The 21,148-nt window shown below is 38.8% G+C and overlaps 1 protein-coding gene across 3 annotated transcripts in view; it reads right to left on the reverse strand.

Annotated features, from left to right (window-relative positions):
• Positions 1 to 21,148, reverse strand: part of PIEZO2 (piezo type mechanosensitive ion channel component 2) — a 443,043-nt gene that overhangs the window by 118,130 nt on the left and 303,765 nt on the right. For all 3 annotated transcript variants that reach the window (XM_074987458.1, XM_074987460.1, XM_074987459.1), the window contains exons 9-14: positions 15,412 to 15,531; positions 12,748 to 12,786; positions 11,135 to 11,273; positions 8,765 to 8,919; positions 7,344 to 7,580; positions 134 to 257 (exon numbers count right to left, since the gene is read on the reverse strand). In XM_074987458.1, coding sequence (XP_074843559.1) covers positions 134 to 257; positions 7,344 to 7,580; positions 8,765 to 8,919; positions 11,135 to 11,273; positions 12,748 to 12,786; positions 15,412 to 15,531 — 814 coding nt within the window. The remainder of the gene's footprint in view (positions 1 to 133; positions 258 to 7,343; positions 7,581 to 8,764; positions 8,920 to 11,134; positions 11,274 to 12,747; positions 12,787 to 15,411; positions 15,532 to 21,148) is intronic.

Consider the following 21,148-nt stretch of genomic DNA (forward strand, 5'->3'; position numbering starts at 1 on the left):
GCATGGATTTACCACCATGTGGTTTAGCCTTTAGTTAATAACAGATGCAACCCCTGATTACCTTTCCTATTCTGGGAGAAGTAACCAAAACATCCTATTTTGACAGAAGCAGCGAAATTTGAAATACTTTTACCTTTTTCTTCATTTTCTTCATCTCCAACTTTGACCTCAGCTAAAGTAGCATCTTTTAGCTGAAGCACTTTCCGCTCTGTGAGGTGTTGCCTAAGCAGTAGCCAGAAAGTAATCGTGAAAAGGATCTGCAGGCAAAAAATCAAAACAATAACAAGAGACACAGACTAACGTACATCCCACATCCTGCTAATGTTAACAGATATTGTGAAAGTTTTTCACATCTTTGTTTTTCTCTATACAAACATTTGGCAACAATATCATCACTGCTAATAAATCCATCTCTGGAAGCTAGGTCATTTAGTCCACCTATTCCCTTAAAAACAAGTTTTACTTCCAGTTGTCATCCAGTTTTAGTAGGAAACTGACTTTTCATTCTGTGGGCTTTGTTAATAGATCTCTCTTTTGATCCTTGCAGTAGTAGAGGTAGTCTATTGTTCTATACCAGGGTATATAAATAAGTACACACTCTGAAAAATATTTACTTCTGTGTTTTGTATACTGCCAGATTCAACAAGCATCAACACAGAAAGCCAGACAGAATGCAGAAAACAGAATGATATCCGGTGAAGTCAAAGTTTCCATGCATTGTAGTGGTTCAGAGTCAAGCATTGTTTCATTTGTTCATACATAAAACAAGAATAAAATTTCAAATATAAGACATACAAGTAACCAAATATTTGGTACACTATACTGTTGTGGTGCTGTTGTTAATCAGGCTGATGATGCAATATAAAAATGATTGGTTTTTCATTTAAACTGACAGCAACTAGTAAAACAACATTTTTCTGTTGGGTTTTTCTGCTACTGATAATGGTTCTGCACACTGACCAAAAATGACAATGTTCCTTTCAAAGAATTTTTAATCATATTTACTTCTTGTTTGTCCATTCAGTTGTAACGTACATTCTGATCACAGTATTCTCACTTGCTTCCACATGATACATGCCAGAAGTGGGGGAACTGATTCAGGAAGCAAGTTTGTTCCAAACATATTGAATGGCCAGAAGCTGAGCGAGACAGCATCATTGCTTGGAAGTTCCACACCCAATTGGACACAGTCCTGAAAGACATCCTCAAAGACGACAAGACTACTCTCTTGGGGGATTTCAATGCCAGGGTCAGAAGGGCTGTGGACCTCTGGCAGACTCCTTTGGGAACGAAGGAGATGGTAATACTAACTCCAGTGGAATGCTCCTCTTTATGAAATGTGCAGAACATGAGCTCGTCATCACAAACACCCTCTTCTGCCAGAAAAATAAATTTAAGACCTCATGGCAACATCCTCAACCAACGCACTGGCACCTCATACGCTACATCATCATCTGCGCTCTCGATCAGCATGATGCCCTTTTCTCATGTGTAATGACTAGTGCTGATGACTGCTGGACCAATCACTGCCTTATTTGATCCACAGGGACAATTAGGATTGTCACCAAATGGAGAAGTCAGAGGAAACATATCTGACAAAAGATCAACATACGAGGCTTAAAGGACTCCATCAGATGAAGGGACTTCCAGACAGCACTCCAAAAGAAGCTGGCCAACAGTATACCCTGAAGATGTGGAAGAACACTGGTGTTCATTGAAAAATGCAATCATTGGAGCTTATGTAGAAGCTACTGGCTACCAGTCCAGGAAGCATCACGACTGGTTTGATGAGAACTATATGGAAATTGAACACTTGATTGAGCTAAAAAGGAAAGCCTTTAGGGCCTGGCCAAGTGACATCAGCTGCACAATGAAGAGGGACGGGCATGTCACAGCAGAAGTTCAATGTAAAATAAGGACTCTGGAAAATCAGTGGCAGACTGAGAAGGCACGAGAACTCCAGCATCTCGCCGACATCAATGGTACAAGAGGTTTCTTCAATGCTACCAAAGCTGTCTATGGACTGAAAAACCACGGAATCAATCCCCTGAGATAAAAGGATGGTACCCAACTCTTGAAAGATAATGAAGCCGTTGCTTCTCACTGGAGGGAGCACTATAATGAACTCGAACTGCCTCTCCACTGTGGTTTTAGAATTTCTTGACCAAATCCCTTAGCAACAACAACCAAGGGATGATCTTGCAGCACTTCCTACCCTGAGTGAAGTCCAAGCTGCCATCAAAGTGATGAAGTGCAACAAGGCAACTGGACTAGATGGAATCCCCACTGGAGTCTTCAAAGAAGGCAGGTCAGAACTCCACAAATAACTCCACCTCCTGATTCTCAAGATCTAGGATAGGGAGCAGATGTTGTGAGATTTCAGATACACACTGTTCATCAGTCTCTTCAAGAAGGGTGAGGAGTCAGACTGTGGAAACTGATGTGGCATCTCCCTCCCGGGAACGTCAGAGAAAATCTTAGCTCGAATCCTTGCAAACCAACTCATGCCATTCTCAGAAGAATTCATCCCAGAATCCTAGTGTGGCTTCAGTCCATTCCAGGGAACAGCACACATGATCTTCACTGCCTGGCAACTGCAAGAAAAATGACATGAACAAAACCAAACCCAATACATGAGTGTCATCAACCTGACCAATCAATTCAACTCCTCTCAAAGATTGGCTGCCCCACAAAATTCATTAGCATCTTGAGGCTGCTTTATGATGATAAGACTGCCACAGCATTGAGCAACAACGGATCCTACAGGGACCCCTTTGAGGTCAAAACAGGACTCAAACAAGACTTCATCATTGCCCTGTCGCTGTTCTGTATCTTCATTAGCATGACCCTTCACCTCATCGATGGCAAGCTCCCAGATGGACTGAAGATTGTCTATAGATTGAACAGGAATCTTCGCAATCTCAGAAAACTGAAGGCTAAAAGCAAGACGGCCATGACCTCGATCACAGAGCTCCAGTATGAGGATGACAACATGGTTGCTGCTCTTTCTCCCACAGGCCTTCAGACCATCTTATGTGCCTTTGCTGAAGCATACAAAAATCTCAGTCTCACACTGAAAAACATTAAGGGCCATTTTATAGCTGTTTAAGTGGGTAGCAACAGGAGGCCCCACTTCAGCAGAAATGACCTTCAAAGGCATTGTGCCAACTCAGGCACATGGATTCAGATCCTCAGTGGGAGTAAATTGTCATGGTCCACCTAAATTAATGATCAATTTATACCAGCTGAGGATCTGTCCTACTCATACAGAAGTTGCCACCACTACATCTGTGTTTCTCAACCAGTGGTACATGTGCCTTTGGGGGCACATCAAGGACGTATATCAACTCACCTAGATATTTGTTTAGTTTTACAGCAGGCTATACAAAAACACTAACAAAGTCAGTAAAATCTAAACATTCATTCAGCCAATGACTTGTTTTTACTGCTTCATATGTTTATGCTGAAATGTAAATACAACATTTCTATTCTAATTCGTTTGATAATATGATGGTAGAAAGCCAGCAAGTTTTCAGCAGTAGTCTTCTGTGATACTTACAAAAACATGCAAAACTAAGTAGTTTTTAAGAGAGGTACAACTTGGTGGTATGCAAAACAGATCTGACTCCTGAAAAGGGTAAAGTAATCTGGAAAGGTTGAATGGCACTGTATAAAATATATTTGTCCCTCATTGACTGAGCTTTATTTCATGGACATAATTCACTTGCTGCCTTCTTTGGAACTCGGAGTCCTTGCCAGCATTAAACTAGCTTTTAGAGCTATGGAATATAGAAGGGGTTTCATATTGTCTCTGACAGATGGCCTCTGTGCAGTGCAGATCTCTATCTTTCAAGTCAGTACACACCCTTCAAAGCCCATACAAATATATGCAGGGAAAATTATGGTACATTCACTTCTCTTTTATTCCACTGAATCTTTACCTAGCACCAGAGTGCACATTATCCAGTTTAACAAATCTAACCAACATCTGTTGGTCAGTCTTAGAAGTGTAACTAAAATCATCCCATATACACAATAATTTCACTTTGCAGACAGGAGTTAGTTTTAGATATGGCGTTCTGTGCTGCAACTAAATGTTGAAATTATTGAAAAGTTGTTGGCAATATATCAAAGTAGCTTGTGAGAGATTTACAAAGACAATAAAGAGAAATTGCAGAACTAACCTCTCAACTATTTTATCACTCTTATCAAGAATAATACTACCTTCCATAGGAGAAATAAGATTAGGCTCACTAGCTTTCAAACACATTATAAATCTAGACATGGCTTGGCAAGGGACATTGCTAAGCAGGAAATACAGATACTGAATCTCTTCAAGTGGAAGTCAGGCATATCATAATGAAAGGAGTTCTCTCACTTATGAGGAAATGGTGCCAGCTATCTGCATTCTGAATGGTCTGTGATGCAGCTTCCACTGTGTGCTTAATTTCCACACATACTCCGTCCCAAAGATAATCTGACAAATAAAATGTTTTCAAGATGGGGGAAAATCTGGGTGGACAAAACCTTATTAACTGAGACCAGGGAGCTCTTTCATTTTTGATCTCAGGTGATTCTAATTCATATTCTTCAACTGAAAGACTAAACAATTAATTAGAATAATAGAATCCTAAGTCTGGAAGGGACCTCAGGAGGTCATCAAGTCCAGCACCTGCCCAAAGCAGGATCAACCCTAACTAAATCGTCCCAGCCAGGACTTTGTCAAGCAAGGACTTAAAAACCTCTAGGGATGGAGATTCCACCACCTTTCTAGGTTATGCATTCCAGTGCTTCACCACTCTCTTGGTGAAATAGTTTTTCCTAATATCCAACCTACTCCCCTCCTTCTGTAATTTGAGACCTTTGCTTCTTGTTCTGTGATCAGTCACTACTGAGAACAGCCTCTCTCCACCCTCTTTAGAGCCCCCCTTCAGGAAGCTGAAGCCTACTATCAAACTAATCCTCACTCTTCTCTTCTGCAAACTAAATAAGCCCAGATCCCTCAGCATCTCCTCACAGGTCATGTGTTCCAGCTCCCTAATCATTTTCATTGCCCTCCACTGGACCTGCTCCAATGCATCCACATACTTTCTATGCTGGGGGTGGGGGAGGAGGTGGGGGGGGGGCAGAAGTGGACACAATACTACAGATGTGGCCTCACCTGTGCCAAACAGTGGGGAACAATAACTTCTCCAGATCTGCTGGAAATGCTCCTCCTAATGCATCCCGATAAGCTGTTAGCCTTCTTGGCTACAAGGACACACAGTTGATTTATATCCAGCCTCTCATCCACTGTAATCCCCAGGTCCTTTTCTGCTGTACTGCTTCCTAACCAGTTGGTCCCAGCCTGTAACATGCTTGGGATTCTTCTGTCCCAAGTGCAGGACTCTGTGCTTCTCCTTGTTGAACCTCATCAGATTTCTTTTGGCCTAATCCCCCGATTTATTTAGGTCACTCTGGACCCTATCCCTATCCTCCAATGTATCTATCTGTCCCCCTACCTTAGTGTCATCTACAGATTTGCTGAGTGTGCAATCCAGCCCTTCATCCAGGTTATTAATAAAGAATTGAACTACACTGGCTCTTATAACTGATCCTTGGGGCACCCCACTTGAAACCGACAGCCAGCCAGACATTGAGCCATTGATCACTACCCATTGGGCCTGACCACCTAGCCAGCTTTCTAGCCACCTTACAGTCCATTTATCCAATCCATACTTGATTAACTTATGGCCAAGAATATTTTATTAATATTCCATTTGAGCATGTGCCTGATTTTATGCACAGTCATCCTATTAACTTTAATGAGACTATTTGCATGCTTAAAGTTTGGTACTTGCTGAAAAAAATCTTGCTGAGTCCTAGAGACAATTTTGATGTGTTTCTATATAGTCAATGAAATCAGTTAATTTTCAGAAATCAAAACATATTTAACATTGCGGGTTGAATTATCTTTTTCCATGGCTCTTACGATGAAGCACCAATACTTAAACTCGCATGGTATCTCAGGTGTTCCTAAATACACATTCTGATGAATAAAAACAAGTGGTTCCACTCACTAAAATTTACAAGCCTTTTTATTCCCTTGTTTGGAAGCATTCAGTTGATTTTTTTTCATAAGCATGTTTATGGACAGTAACCATTCATAGTGTCATGAATAATAGCACAGAAAAATATTCCTTAAAGTGTCTGTATTGTAAGTGTCCTCAGACTGATATTTTTATTCTTCACAAGGTACAATTATCTAGTTGTTCTAAGTATCTGTGGACAACGTGCAAAGGAAAATAAAACCCTAAGCATGAGATTTTCAAAATGCTGAACTAACCCTGCTCCCATTAAACTCAACTGATTTTACCATAGACTTAGAGAGGTCTGGATTTGCAATTTTTAATTGTTCCAGACTCCACTTGTAGCATGTATTCATAACAAAAATGTTCATGTCATGAGTTGTGGTGTAAGGTGTGGTAATAAAATACAAATTCTGCCAACAAGTTAACTAACAATGAAAGGGAGAAAAGGGAGAAGAATCATTATACAGAGGTTTGCTATATTAGTCTTCATTCAGAAAAAAGAGAAGGTAATATAATCTTATATTTAAGTATACGTTGAACCTCTCTAGTCCAGAACTTTCCCCACTGTCAACATCCAAAATCTGAAATGATTTTAGTTATCTGGACAACCACTTATTATGGGTCTGGCCAAGTTTCCCGCGGACCCTTAAAGTTTGTTTACAACCACCAGACATGGCTTTCAGCGTTCTGTGCTGTTATTTAGCTGTAATTTACCCCTAAATGTCTTCTAAGAGCCTGGTAAGCAGTTTAAGTGTTGATGATGCTGCTAGACAATGCTGAGCTCTAGTAAGTCAGCATATTCTCTTGTTTGGTACTGATCAGGTCCCAAGGGTGCCAGACTAGAGAGGTTCATCCTGTATAAAACTATAGCACTGAACTTCCACATGTACTACCTGATGTTAATGACAAAGTACAAATACACTTTTAGGGTGTGTGCGTGCATGCGTACGCACACTTCTTTTCTTTTCCTTCCATTTTTATAAGGCCAAATTCTAATGTTATTTTCTTCCTTGTAAGAAATATTTTATAAAAGTACCTAAATAAACTTAGACACTATTTGACTTTATAGTATTTAATTTACCAGCATGAAGGAATTTTTTGCGATTGTATTTTTGTAACTACTTATCCTGTAATGTAAGTCGCATACTGAACAGAAAAGACCCAAACACCCAAAACACCAAAAGACCCAAAGTTTTTTAATGATGGCCAGTGTATATTGCTTATTTCTTTAAAAAGAACACCTACAGATGTTTATAAGCAAACTATACTTACCTTGGATGCTAATTCCCCAGGATCTTTCTTTTCTAAAAATCCTGACACTTTAGGAAGCTCATCATTATTGAGGTCAATACTCCATATATATTGTAACGTTAACAGCAAATTTCCATAAACAACCATGAAAGGTGAAGTGATCATAGCATATTTCCTTCGGTCACGAATCATCCAAAGCGTGCAGGACCAGATCAACAACACAAAAGTCAGCCAACTGTGGTAAGTGATACTCCAAGCCTTGGGAAGGAGGGAAATAGGTTACAGTAAGTTACAGTATAATTGGATAACTGATTCCTAGGAAATTCAGAGTTCAGAATAAACCTTTTGTTTTTTTCTTGTCAGTATCTTGCATCTTGGTACTTCAGCAGAAATGTTAGTTTAGCCCCCCAGAGTTCAGCAGTGACTATAAAGCATGCTTTAGATTTCACTCTCTGTTGACCTCTACATATCAGAGATGGAGAGACAGACTGATACACCTGCAGCATAGCTATGTTCCTCACAGCATATTCAGATGCTCTGTTTATTTTACAGCTATCATACAAGGTTACTTAAAATAGTTCTGGACAAAACACTATTATATCATGAGGGGAAGAACTGTCTTTTTGTTAAACACTGTTTCTGATTTTGGTCCAGATTCTGGCATTGGCAATGCACCAGTATAAATCTACAGTGACTTAGCTGAAGTCAATGGCATCTTAATTTTTTTGTTTGTTTAGACAGAAAAGCATGCTTTAGATTTAGTCTAACCCAAGCCTAATTCACAAAAAATGAATATACTTTTATGGAACGGGTGGTATAATTTCATTAAGAAGAAAACTATTTTTGGCACAAAATTGTATTTTCCTAGATATCTTTGTGTTGAGGAAAGAAATTATTGTTTACAGGTTTATTTTCATACAGAGTTTTGAAAAAAAACTGCAAGTTTAGATTTTTGATTATGAAGTGCTTTATGTTAGCAGACAATTATTGAATTGAGTAAAAAGCATTACTAACTACTAAAAAACTTTTGAACCACTAGAAAAATTAACATGGTAAGCGTTTTCTACCACAGATAACAAAATGCCATATAATCTAAAACTAGAATTTGAAGCCTCAGTTTTGTAACAAAACCTCTGTGAGAGCAGAATTCTGTGGCCTGTACCATAAGAAGTCAGTGGTATGCTCAAGGCATACTTTGGGGGATAATGTTTTCATAAACCACATGCACTCAGATTCAGATCTTAGGTCCAGATTTTACAATATTAAAGTAAACACCAATGAAAATCAGCTCAGCAAATCACCCTTCCACCAGACATTTGGAGATAAATATATTTAAGTTGTCAAAAATGTGGCAGAAGCTCCTTTCCAGAGTTAGACCATATCTATAGTTAGATGATTATGTCTGCTACCCCAACTCAATTGTTTTTGTCATTCATACATACCATCATTGCAATCAGAGCACAAATGTAACTTTGTTTCATGATAAAATGGAAGACGGAGACCATAGCATGCATTTTAACATTTTCTTTTTTCTCCTGAATATCTTCCTCCTCCTCCTCTTCCTCCACTTCCTCCTCCTCTTCCTCTTCTTTCTTTTCTAAGTAGAAAAAGATTTTTACAATGCAATTCAAATAAGTCTTGTGGCAGCCTATGTACACACAGTTCCAAACCTACAATCCTTGGACAAATGGAGTAAATCTTGCAAGATGAAGACTCCTGTTTTCTGAACTCCATGAACTCAGATGCTCTCCATGTGGCAAGAACATGTGCTACCCCTATAGCATTCAGACATACCAGATATTAACAATTTTGATATCTTGACAGAGTGGAGAGACTTAGGATAAATCCACAGAAGCACAGTTCAGACAGTCATGAAAGGGCATAAAACAAATATGTTGGTAGACAAAAAAGTACGGTATTTTGGATAACATGCACCTGCACCTGCAACTTGATTCACAGATCTGCAAGCTTATTAGAAGTCATTACTTTGGTAGCATAAGAATAATAAAAGAACTATTATACAGGATCAGACCAATGGGACATGTAGCCCAATATTCTGTCTGTCAATGGCCATTGTCAGAGCTTCAGGAATGTGCAAAAACAGGCAATATTTAAGAAATCCAGACTTGTCCTTCCATTCCAGCTTCTGATGGAGGTTTATAGGTGCCCTCAACATGGAGTTATAGACTTGCCATCCTGGCTAATAGTCATTGCTGGACTTAACCTCTGTGAACCATTACAATGTTCCCCAGGAATGAGTTCCACAGGCTAATTGGATATTATGTGAATTCTGTGAAAAAGTATTTTCTTTTATTTCCATTAAATCTGCTGCCTATTAATTTCATTGGGTCAGACCAGGTTTTGCATTGTAAGAAAAGGTAAACAACACTTCTCTATTCACTTTTTCTATACCATTCATGATTTTATAGACCTATATCATACCCTGCCACCCCGCCCCAATCACTTCATTTCTAAGAGAAACACGCCTGTTCTTTTTAGTCTCTTTTCATGTGTAAGTCATGCCACACCCTGAATCATCTTTGTCACCCTTCTCTGAGCTTTTTTCAGTTAGTCTTTTCCTAGAGGGAGTCTCTAAAATTGGACACAGTATTCCAGGTGTGGGTGTGCCATGTGATTACAGTTCCTAATATTCTGTTAGCATTTTTTACCTTAACTGAGCCTTTCAACTAAAGTTTTCCAAGAACTATCCATGAGGACATCAAGATCTTTTACCTGAGTGTTAGTTGCTAGTTTAGAACCCATTATTATACATTCATATTTGGGATTATTTTTCCCATGTGAATTAATTATTTTGCCCTTATTAACATTGAATTCCATGTCAGTTGGTTGTCCACTCTTGTGAGATGCCTCTGTAACACTCTGAAGTCAGCTTTGGACTTAACTATCTTTAATAATGTTGTGTCATCTGCAAACAATGCCACTTCACGGTTCATTCATTTTCCAGATTACTAAGAAGAATCTGGAACTGCACTGGTCCTAGTACAATTCGCTAGGGGACCCCACTATTTACCTCTCCCCATTCTGAAAATGGATATTTTATTCCTATCCCTTGTTTCATATTTTTAACCAATTACTGATCCCCAAGAGGAACCTTACATGTTACCCCAATGACAATTAAGACTCCTTAAGAACCTTTGGTGAGGAACCTTGTCAATTACTTTCTGAAAATCAAAGTACACTGTATTGACTGGATCACCTTTATGAACATGCTTGCTGAGACTCTCAAAAATTGAAATTGATTAGTGAGGCATGACTTCCATTTATGAATGCCATGTTGCCTCTTTCCCAACAAATCATGTCCATCCATGTGTCTGATAATTTTCATCTTTATAATACTGTCTACCAATTTACTGAAGTTAGGCTTACCGGCCTGTAATTAACAGAATTCCCTGAATACCTTTTAAAAATGAGTTTCATTATAGCTACTTGACAGTCATTTTGATACCAATGCTTGTTGAAGCAATATGTTACACACTACAGTTAGCATCAAAACAAAAAAGCAGTCAAGTAGCACTTTAAAGACTAACAAAATAATTTATTAGGTGAGCTTTCATGGGACAGACCCACTTCTTCAGACCATAGTAGGTCTGCAGTTTCCTATTTGAGTTCTTGCAGAATTCTTGGGTGAATACCATGTAGTCCTGGAGACTTATTGCTGTTCAATTTATGAATTTGTTTTAATTGTTTCTCAGATCTCAGTATGCTCAGCTGCTTAACAAAAATACTAACTAGAGAGTAAATAATACAATACAGAACACACAGGTTCATTCCCAAATACTTCATGTTACTACCTGATGTATCATCTGATGGCTCCCATTTGTACTGTGGTGTTGAGTACATGTCAGCTTTGGCAGGGCCATTCTCCAAGAGAAGTGTGGGGTGCATGGTGTGATAGTCTACAGGAGTCCCATTCACTGTTACCAGCAGAACCTGGCAGAGGAGGTTTGGAGAAAGGCATTCCTTTTAGAAAAGCTCCTGTGTGATTGAAACCGTTACTTACTAACTTCTATTAGCTATTGTTTTTAAAATGTGAAAAAAACAATGCAATAATTTCAGCAGGTTTCCCTCTATACTGAATACAATGTTAACACAATTGTCCTAAGAATATTTTAGCAGATCATTTAATGCTAAACAGAAGAATGATACTGATTTCATTAAATTTAAGAAAGAGTAACAGTAAGGATGATAGTGTTTTGCATTTCTATAGTTTCTCCCACCAATAAATCTCAGTGCTCTTTACTAACATTACTGGAACCTCAAACCATGACTGTGAGATAGGCATTACATCTATTTTAAAGGTAGGCCAGCTGAGGCACTGAGGTTGTGTCTTCTGTCAGGTGATACAGGCAACCTCTGGCCAAGCTAGGAAAGAACCCTTATCTTCTGACTAGTTCTATGCCATAACCATGAGGCTGATCCTCCTTTATGAGGCAGCCTAATACTATCCAGTACTGACAAAGATGATGGGTATAAATGATTTGCATTTTAAGTCAGTAGGGTGATCTCAATTTTGTTACAATTAGTAAAATTAATTGCCTTTGTTACAATTGTTTATTTCTCAATATTTATGCCACTGTTTGAACTTTCCTTTCTGCAATTTGCTGTTGTGCATTGTCCTTGTTTGGCAAGTGTTTCTAGCAGCTGCTTTTAAAACAACTCCCAGAGTGCTGGAAATCCATTTGGCTAGCAGCGATGGTACCAGAGAGTTGATGAGTCAACACTGCTGAAGGTGAGACAGAGGTATGTATTGAGACACCGTGGACCCCTGAAGATCAGCCCGTTCCACAGAGCAAATGTCACTGCAAAATGTGTGGTTTTCTTCTTATTGATTTCAGGCTGCATGGGGGATGAGATCTGCTAGGATTTCCTGCCTTTAAACTAATTAATTGTTTGTTGACTGTTCAAAAAGTTTCATACTTTCAAGCATTTTAATATTGAGCATGGTCGCAGAGTCATTTTTGCAGGACCTCAGCAATTCAACTCGAACATTTCAAAAACACATCACAAGGAAGGAATTAAACCAAATTTTAGGATAGCTTGTGTTAGAAAAACAGTTTCATATTTTGTTTAAAATACAATGAAGAAAGAAAGATTTTTTGCCATTTAGTACAAAACCAAATACTCTAATGTTATGTGAGATCCTTAGTAAGTTTAAATAATCAAGATTTTGGCACATCACAGGACTTTGCAATGTAATTAACAGACAAAAGGGAAGACAACCCTATTTTAAATAGGGGGCAGGGTGGAGAATTGAAGGTGTAACAGAATGGCTAGGCTAATAAAAAGAGCAGAATATTTTTAAATTTCATGTAAAATTGTGTTTGTACACTTGTATATGGCATAATGCATATTTACACCATCTACATAAGGACAAATAAACTGCAAAGACTGATAGAATACTAACATCAGATGGCTTGTATTCATCTGGAGTCATTGACAGAAGCTGTAAAAAGCAACGCAAGGACAGATTATTAACGAAGAAGCATAGTTCAAGCAGCAAATTATTTCACAGATGCATGCACATTTGCTGACCCTTTCAACAGATCTGAAATAAAAATTCAGTAAGAATTTTTAAAAGGTCAGCAGAATTGTACATTATGCCCAATAAAATAACATTCATTGTAGCATAATTATTAACATAACGTAAGTATCCTCATTCCAAATCACAGCTGAAGATGTTATATAGAAATTATATGTGATGGTCATGGAAATTCATCAATGTTATCAAAGTCAATATCAGATGACTTTCTAATGAGACACTTAAAATTAAGGTTTTTAACATAATCATTAGAATTTCTCTAAGTATAAAACCACTGTCAGTAGAATTACTACACTAGGGTACCAATTTTATGCCTATATTTTGAAGTATTAGTAATATCCTTTAAAATTATGGAGGAGCACCACATTTTTAGCACGAGGACCTAATTATTGCCTCCATCATTCAGCAAAATTACTGATATAATATGAAGTAGCAGATGAAGAGTTACAGAGATCATCAGAACCCACTCTAGTAATTCCTAATCACTGAAAATTTGATGGATGGTAATTACATAAGACTAAAGAATGCAGTCTTTTCTCAGGCAAAACTGACACTTGAAATCAGTGGGAATTTTACATAAGGAAGGCTTGCAAGATTTGAATGATACAATATTTTCTTCTTCCGACTACAGTATGCTGAAATTTGTTAACAATACTCAGGCTCATCTTTCTGCATCGTCCATATTGGTTTTGCCAAGATTACATTTGGCTTATAGAAGATTTTTCTTTTGAACAAGGGAACACACTTCCCTAAAAGTAATGAGCACCACATGAAGTAAAAACCAGAATACAACAGAAGGCTTATATTTGGTGGGATCAAAGCTCGTTTTAAAAAAAGAAACAAAGCTTTGGAGCCCATTTTTTCAGTTTTTATTTATGAATGTGACCCCCTTGAGTAAGCCTGACAGGGATGGAACCTTTCTTTGTGACATAAAAGTAGGATGTGAACTACATTGACCCCATCAAATTAATCCACTTTTTCTGCCTTAGACTTTTAAGTCTACATGAAACTTGGTCAAGAACCATGGTCTTACCATAGCACAGAGCAAAAGTTATATCTGTATCATAAGATTATATGTTTTTATAGCTTTTATTAAAAACAGCTGTAACAGGGGCAGCCTCTTTCTGCACCCAAATCATTAGCACTCTTCTTGGGTCATAGATCTGTCAACAGATTCAGGTCCATCTATTCTAGCTCCTTCTATTCCTGTGTAGGCAAATGTCTCTATCACCTACTGCCCACATATTACATTTGACTCGGCATCACTTTTCCTGAAACCCTTGGCCACGCCTTTAGCCTATAATACGGCATCTCCCTTTTTATCGCTTTCCCAACTGGCAGATTACTAGAATTGAGGGAGCATAGAATGCTACCCCTCTTTAAAAACATGCAAACATCCTCAAACAACTCCACTAGATCAGTTTCCTTTCAGGATGAGGCTCAAACCTGTGTTCCTTGTTTATAAATCCTACATCAAACTGTTCATATCTAGCAGACCATGTCCTCCTTTGTTATTTAAATGCTCTTTCCTGCTGCTATCATTTCACTTTGTGTATATACACAACTGCAACTCTGCACTCTGGAACACAAACTTTATGAAAGTTGCGATGCTAGAGATGCCACACCACATCTTTTAACTGGCTGGTGTTGGCTTGTGATATTGCTGTTCCAGATCAACAATATTTAATTGGGGATACTTCCAACTTATGTCTTCTCTGGCATTTCTAGAATGTCAGCTGAGGCTGCAGGAGTACTAAAGTTACTACTACAATTACTGGATATGGGAATATAGAAGTCTGTTGTTATAGTTCAGTTCACTCAGAACTGTTTTTACTACTACTACTACTACTACTACTGGTATTACTACTTCCATCACAAAACTCTTGGGGACTGGATATGTGAATTTAAGGTTCACCCTAATATCTTTGGAGCCAAAACCTGGGGGCAGTTGCCATATGAGAGTTTCCCAAGCATGTGGGGAGAAGGGGACTCTTCATTGCTGTGAAGATGGCTCCTACTCCAACCAGCATCCCCATCCTGGCATACGGGTGTACAGGGAAGAAAGGGAACATGTCAGAGGCAGCCTGGGTTGTGTTGCAGGTGTGCAAAGACAGCTCCGCCTTGCCCATTAGGGACCCTAGTAAGCTGAATAAGGTAAATCAGCACTTATAGCAGATATATGGCTCTCTGGTAACCCCCCCTGATCTCTGGTCCACAGAGCTGGTCAACATGAGAAAGACTCTAAACCTTAATCTTTTTGTTTTGGAAGCCAGAAACACAGGAAACAGTCTTCTTTCATTTCCTTACACTGTCCCAGGTTTTTTCTCTACAAAGTTTTACAGAATAACAATGTTCTCATCCTGCCCCCACCTCAAAATCTCTGTGTCATGCCAATTACATAAACAACTCACACATTTTTACTTGGACTTTATACCACTATGCCCCCAAGTAGTAACAGATTCCTTTACAAATTTACCACAATAAAATGAATTGCACGTTTGAAACATTTTTGACACAGCCAGGCCTTACTTTTGTCTCATCAGCTGTGTAATGGCTTGCATACCACAGACTTCGTCTCCTTGAAGGTGGATTGCAGTCTGTTTCTTTGCCTTCTTCCGTGCTGTCAGAATTCCCTTCCTCATCCATCTCCTAAACAATGTGAATGATGGAGAGAAAATCATTTTAGGAACTTTAACTAAGGGTAGCACTGTGGTGCTTAGACGTTGTACTTCCTCTAAACGATATGCCTTGAAATATCTTCTAGTGTTTAATGTACTGTTTAATGGATGCATTTTATTAGTATGACATTTTCAGAAAATGGTGACAGGGCTATTTTGTAATTGCAAAACCCATCAAGATGTTTCCTGGTTCCCATAGGGCACCATAAGTAACCAGACTTCCACCTCCTGCTTTATAGTATAAATCAAACCAGAGAGTATACTACAGATAGGTAATCATTGTAAAGCTAGATTTGCTGAAATTTAAGCTCACAGACCCCTGCTCCTTGCTGATTTGAATGTGGGGACAGCACTGTATTGCTATATTGAGAAGTAAATTAAATGAAAAAATATATATTCAAAAACTATTGAACAACACTAATCTTGTTACTGATTCATGGCGTGATGGACCTTCTCTCCCCGTTTTATGGAAAATAGGTTATGAATATAAATATGTATAACTCAGAGATGCTTTGGATGAAATGTGTCATGTAATCTGTCATTTTTAATGTTACAAACTGCTGAAGCTGTATATCATATTTTTCTGCATGTATCATTTGTCCCTGTGCAGTTCGAAATATGAAGTGTATGTCTGTTTATAGTTTTAAAGGCACTAATGACAATCATTACTGGAGCTGCAGGGAACAACCCAAAGGATAGGGTTATCTTCCCTAATGAAACACTAAAGCAGTCATGTAGCATTTTAAAGACTAACAAAATAGTGTATTAGGTGATGAGCTTTTGTGGGGGAGACCCACTTCTTCAGATCTGGTGACTTCCCTAATGATTGAGCAATCCACCTGATGACTTGTAGATAGCTTTATTTGCCCTATAGGCTCTAGGATATGACTGATCTAGAAAGTCATATGACCATGCCACCTGGGACAGGCCTCCATTTTGGGAACTCGGGTTTTTTTTTACAGGTTCTGTGTGTGTGGACACAGCCGCACACACATCCCCCCACTCTACTTAAGCAATAAGAATCTTTCAGTTCCTTTGCCTTCAGCCTGCCTTGGAAATTGCCCGAAATACAAGAAGACAGAGAGAGTTTCACTGGCGGGCCAGGTCAGAATAAGATCATGCCTGACCTGAATATTTCAGCTAATGTAAAGGCAGCTGTATAGGATTAGAGCTCACAAGTAGCTAGATTTTTAGGGGAACAGAACAGGTTGTGTTTTCTCTTTTATTTGATTTGGTAACTCACTTTGATCTGTTTGTTCTTAACAACTTAAATCCTACTGTTTTGCTTAACAAAAACCCTTTTGTTTATACTCAAGCCAAGTGTAAATTGTTATTACCTGGGGAGGGCTACCATTGCACTTAATTCTCTTCCATTGATAAAGGGGATTTACCTAATGGGTCCTCCCTGTGCACATCTTTTGTGCAGAGAGACACAAATTTAATTGGGGTTTTGATCCCTTATGGGGGTTGACTTCCTGGGTGCTGTTCCCTAGAACTTAATCCACCCAGAGCTGTGGTTAAACCAGGTCTGCATTGCTTTGCAGCGGGGCAGGTACCCCAGCTCTGGGTAGGAGACACAAAAGGATCCAGCACAGCAGAACAGGGGAGTGGGAGAACGCCAGAAAGCAAGAAGGTGGGTGTCAGTGGCCTAATCAGCACACTGGGGAACATCCCAAGGAGTTTTCTGTGGACATACCCCCATCACACATGGTAGTGGATCAGAACAGTGAACTGAACCAAAACATCTCAAAGCCTAATAGTGGACAATTACAGAGTAACATACTCAGTGGGAAGTTTCTTCCAATCCCCCCCTCTCTTAATGGTTAGGTTTTAATCCCACTATGAATAGCCAAAATTAAGTTTTTTTTAGGATACAGGGTACATACTATAAAGTGGGTTACCCTGATGAACACCACTTGAGTGTAACAATTACAGTCTCATTCCTCATTGCTATGCATTAATGTTGTAGTTTCTTAAACTGTAGTTCACCTGTATTTAAGTTTGATCAGCATTTGGCTGAACATTTGACTGCACAAAAGTATGGAGCCAAATTCTGATGCAATTTATACTGCTGTAAGACCCTAATTCAGAAAACAAATCCCTATTTAACAAAGTAGTTAAGCACAAACTTATCTTCAGAATACATGCTAGGGTCCCAGTAACATTAATTGGACTTCAACATCTGTTCAAATGCTTTACTAAATTGTATCCAAAATACAGAGTATTTATGGAGTTCAGTGGTGTTACTCAGAATTAACAGTAATGTAAACTAGAACACATTTGGGTCAAGTAATTTTTATTTTGTTTCACTCAATAGTCTTGTACTGGGTTGAAATAAATTTTTCTAATAATTTTATTCTTTCCATTTGGTGGACAAATTTCATTTCTCTGTTTGAAATGAAGCCTGAATCAAATTGGCTTTGGGTTTACTCCCCTTTTTTAGAGGACAGCACCATAAGCAATTTCCACTCAGCTCTAGGAATGATGTCTGTCTGTTTACTTGAGTATCACCTGTTGATTCTATGGAAAGATAACACAAAATTTTATTATTGTCTTCTTCCTAAGGCTAAGATTTTCAAAACCTGAGTTCTGAAGTTAAGCTTTAATGGGGACACTGGGGTTCCTGGTCCTTTTCTATAGCAGCTCACTTTTGGGGTTTAAACACAGAAAATAAGCTGCCCCAACACAATTCAGGATTATTTGAAAATTTCACTCTACAAATCTAGTACTATGCTCCTCTTTTTAAAAAGCTCATTTTAAATAAACCGGAGTTATTCATTTATTTTTACTTCTCAAAAGCATAATAGCACATTTCACATATTTTTCAAATGGAAGAGACGCCAAATCAGGTTTTAACAAAATGAAAAATAAACTAATTTTGAGGCTTAAATTCATCTTGTCACTTTCATGTATTGAAAGTTTTCCTATAAAAGTAGCCTACAATAAAACAATGATGTTGACATTGATTTGACCAAACACACACTAAGGCTGCGCCTACACTAGCATGCTCTTTCAAAAGACATTTCAATAGGTAGCCTCTCTTTCAAAATTTCACATGGCGTGTCTACACAAAAAAAAACCATTCTTTCAAAATTATTTTCAAAATAACACAGACCCACTTTCGGAAACGCTCTTCCATTCCCATTTCAGGAAGAGTGTCTCATTTCAAAAGATAATTTCGAAAGAAAATGTGCGTAGACATTCTGCGGGCTGCTCTTTCAAAAGAGCAGTCCTCCATTGCACTGCCCAGACAGGAGTATGGATGCTCCCTGGCAAACCCCTGCAGAGCTCTAAGGTGACTGTGTCCTGCTGCGTTTACAGCAGTAGCAACCCACCAACCCTTCTGGCAGGAAGCTGAGAGAGAGGAAGCAGTAAGGCATTAAGGCTCCAGCTGACCACCCTCTCAGCCACTTTTAAAACTCCTTCTTAAACTGAGGGTAAATGATGTCTGGCAGCCAGACATAGAGGAAGCCCCAGGGTTCCTTTGAAAGAGCGCTATCGTGTAGATGTAACCATAAAGTCCGGAGGTACTGAGATAATTTTAGTAACAAAGGATACCTGTACAAATTTCTGGTCATGAGGGTAGGAAATGCTGTTTTGTTTTTTGTGTGTTTTGAGGATCAGGAAAAAGAGGTAAAGAGAAGCATTATCCAACAGACATTCTAATAATTATAAGCTTTGACTTATCCAACACTTCCAGTCCTCCCACCACACAAGCAACTATGATGGTTGAGTGCACAGCTCAGTGGCCACCAGCCAGGAAAGTTTCAGAGCAGCACTAAGAATGTTCTCCCAGCCTCCACCTTCTGCACAACACTGACTCAAACAACACTGCAGATAGTTGTGACCTGGTTCTCTTCTTAAGTGAGTTTCACAGGGAAGTTATCCCTGGTTTACACCAAAGTATTTTAGTTAAATACTATCCAGTGAACCTCTGGGCAAACTGATTCCTGAGGCAATTCCAATGCAATACATTGGCTCTTATCAAATTATTAGATTTTTGCAGGACTGAAGTGCCCAAACACGAAGCCCTTGACTCAAGCAAAATTCCAAACCACTTTAATGGGGATTTTTTTAGAATAGGGACTAACGGTGAAATTTACCTCTGTGTAAAAGCAGTGCACTCATGCACCATTAAAAATCTGCTACTTTTTGAGCATATAGATTAATCTCAGCTGAAAACTCAGGACTCAAATGTGGGCATAATTCCCTTTCCATTATTCTGCAGCTGCATTTTTCAGAATAGAAAATATGGCATCTGCCTTCAGACTGAACCATTCAGCAAATTTATCATCATCTTCTGAACCTGTTTAATAATAGAGAGGAGATACAGTATCTTAAAGATGAGTTTCTCACTGCTGTGTTGCTTTCAAATCATTTCAGATGGTAAAAACAGAAGGCATACACAGCTACAATGAAAAACAAATTCAAGTCTTTATTAATGTAGCATAAATCCAGAGTAATTCTATTGACTGAAATGGAATTACAGTAGATTCAGGCTTATGTAACTGAGAAGAGAATTTTGTCTAAGATCTCAAGGCACAACTAGTAGAAAGAAAGATCAATCCCTGATCCATGGCACAATCAAAGGGGAAAACTATCCATAGCAAAGTAGTTTCTATAAATCTGCAAGGATTTATAAACCACAACATACCATTTTATGGACAGATGTTGACAGCGTACCTTTTACACCAAAAAAGAAGCAATACAGTAAACTCTTTCATATCTGGCATTATAGTATCCGGAACTTACAACTAACCAGCATTTTTACTGAAAGGAAATTTCAGTATGTTTTCCATAAGTAGAGTACAGTGAAAGTAAATACACATAAATACAGCAAATACAGTATGAGCTTACAGTGTACAAAACTACTGTTGTTGGTAAATAAAGTACTCTATATACGCTCTTGTTTGTTCCTGAATATCTAATTTTGTTTTTCCTTTGTGTTATGCATGCTAGGTATACCTCTCTATTGTCCAGAATATTTGAATAGCCAGTAACCTCATGGTTCTGGGACTGCTGGATATGGAAGAGCATTTATCTTACAATATTTTCATGTTTTAATATTCTCCCCTTATAAAAAGTAAACTTTTTAAGACCTCAGATCTCTGTCAGCTTCCTATTCTCCTAAAAGCATCTGTCTCTTAAGAAAAAGACAAGGTAAGCAAGGTAATAAATGAAGGAATATCAGGCCTACCAATTAGAGACAGGGAATAAGGGGGGGGCAATTATTGCAGGACCTGGTTATACAAAATGGCCTAGAACTCCTGACCACCACTGCTGCTACTGCAGCAGTAGCGGTGCCCAGAGCACCAGGCCCTTTAAATTGCTACCGGAGCACCGGGAAGCATGCTCCAGGAAGCACTGAGGGTGGGGGAGGGGGGAGTCTGAGTGGTGCTGAGGTCTGGTTACATTGGCACCACCCCTTCTGCCTGAGGCTCCGCCCCTTCTGGGGGTATGAATCAGCCGCCCCCCGCCCCCACCTCATCCAGGGGCCCGGTGAGGCTGTTGGCTCTGATGATGAAAATATTAATATTCCACAAGGATACAAATAAAATTTAGACTGTTCACAGCTCTAATGCTGTGTA

This window comes from Carettochelys insculpta, chromosome 2 (assembly GCF_033958435.1).
Source record: "Carettochelys insculpta isolate YL-2023 chromosome 2, ASM3395843v1, whole genome shotgun sequence".
In the NCBI taxonomy this organism is placed as follows: Eukaryota; Metazoa; Chordata; order Testudines; family Carettochelyidae; genus Carettochelys; species Carettochelys insculpta.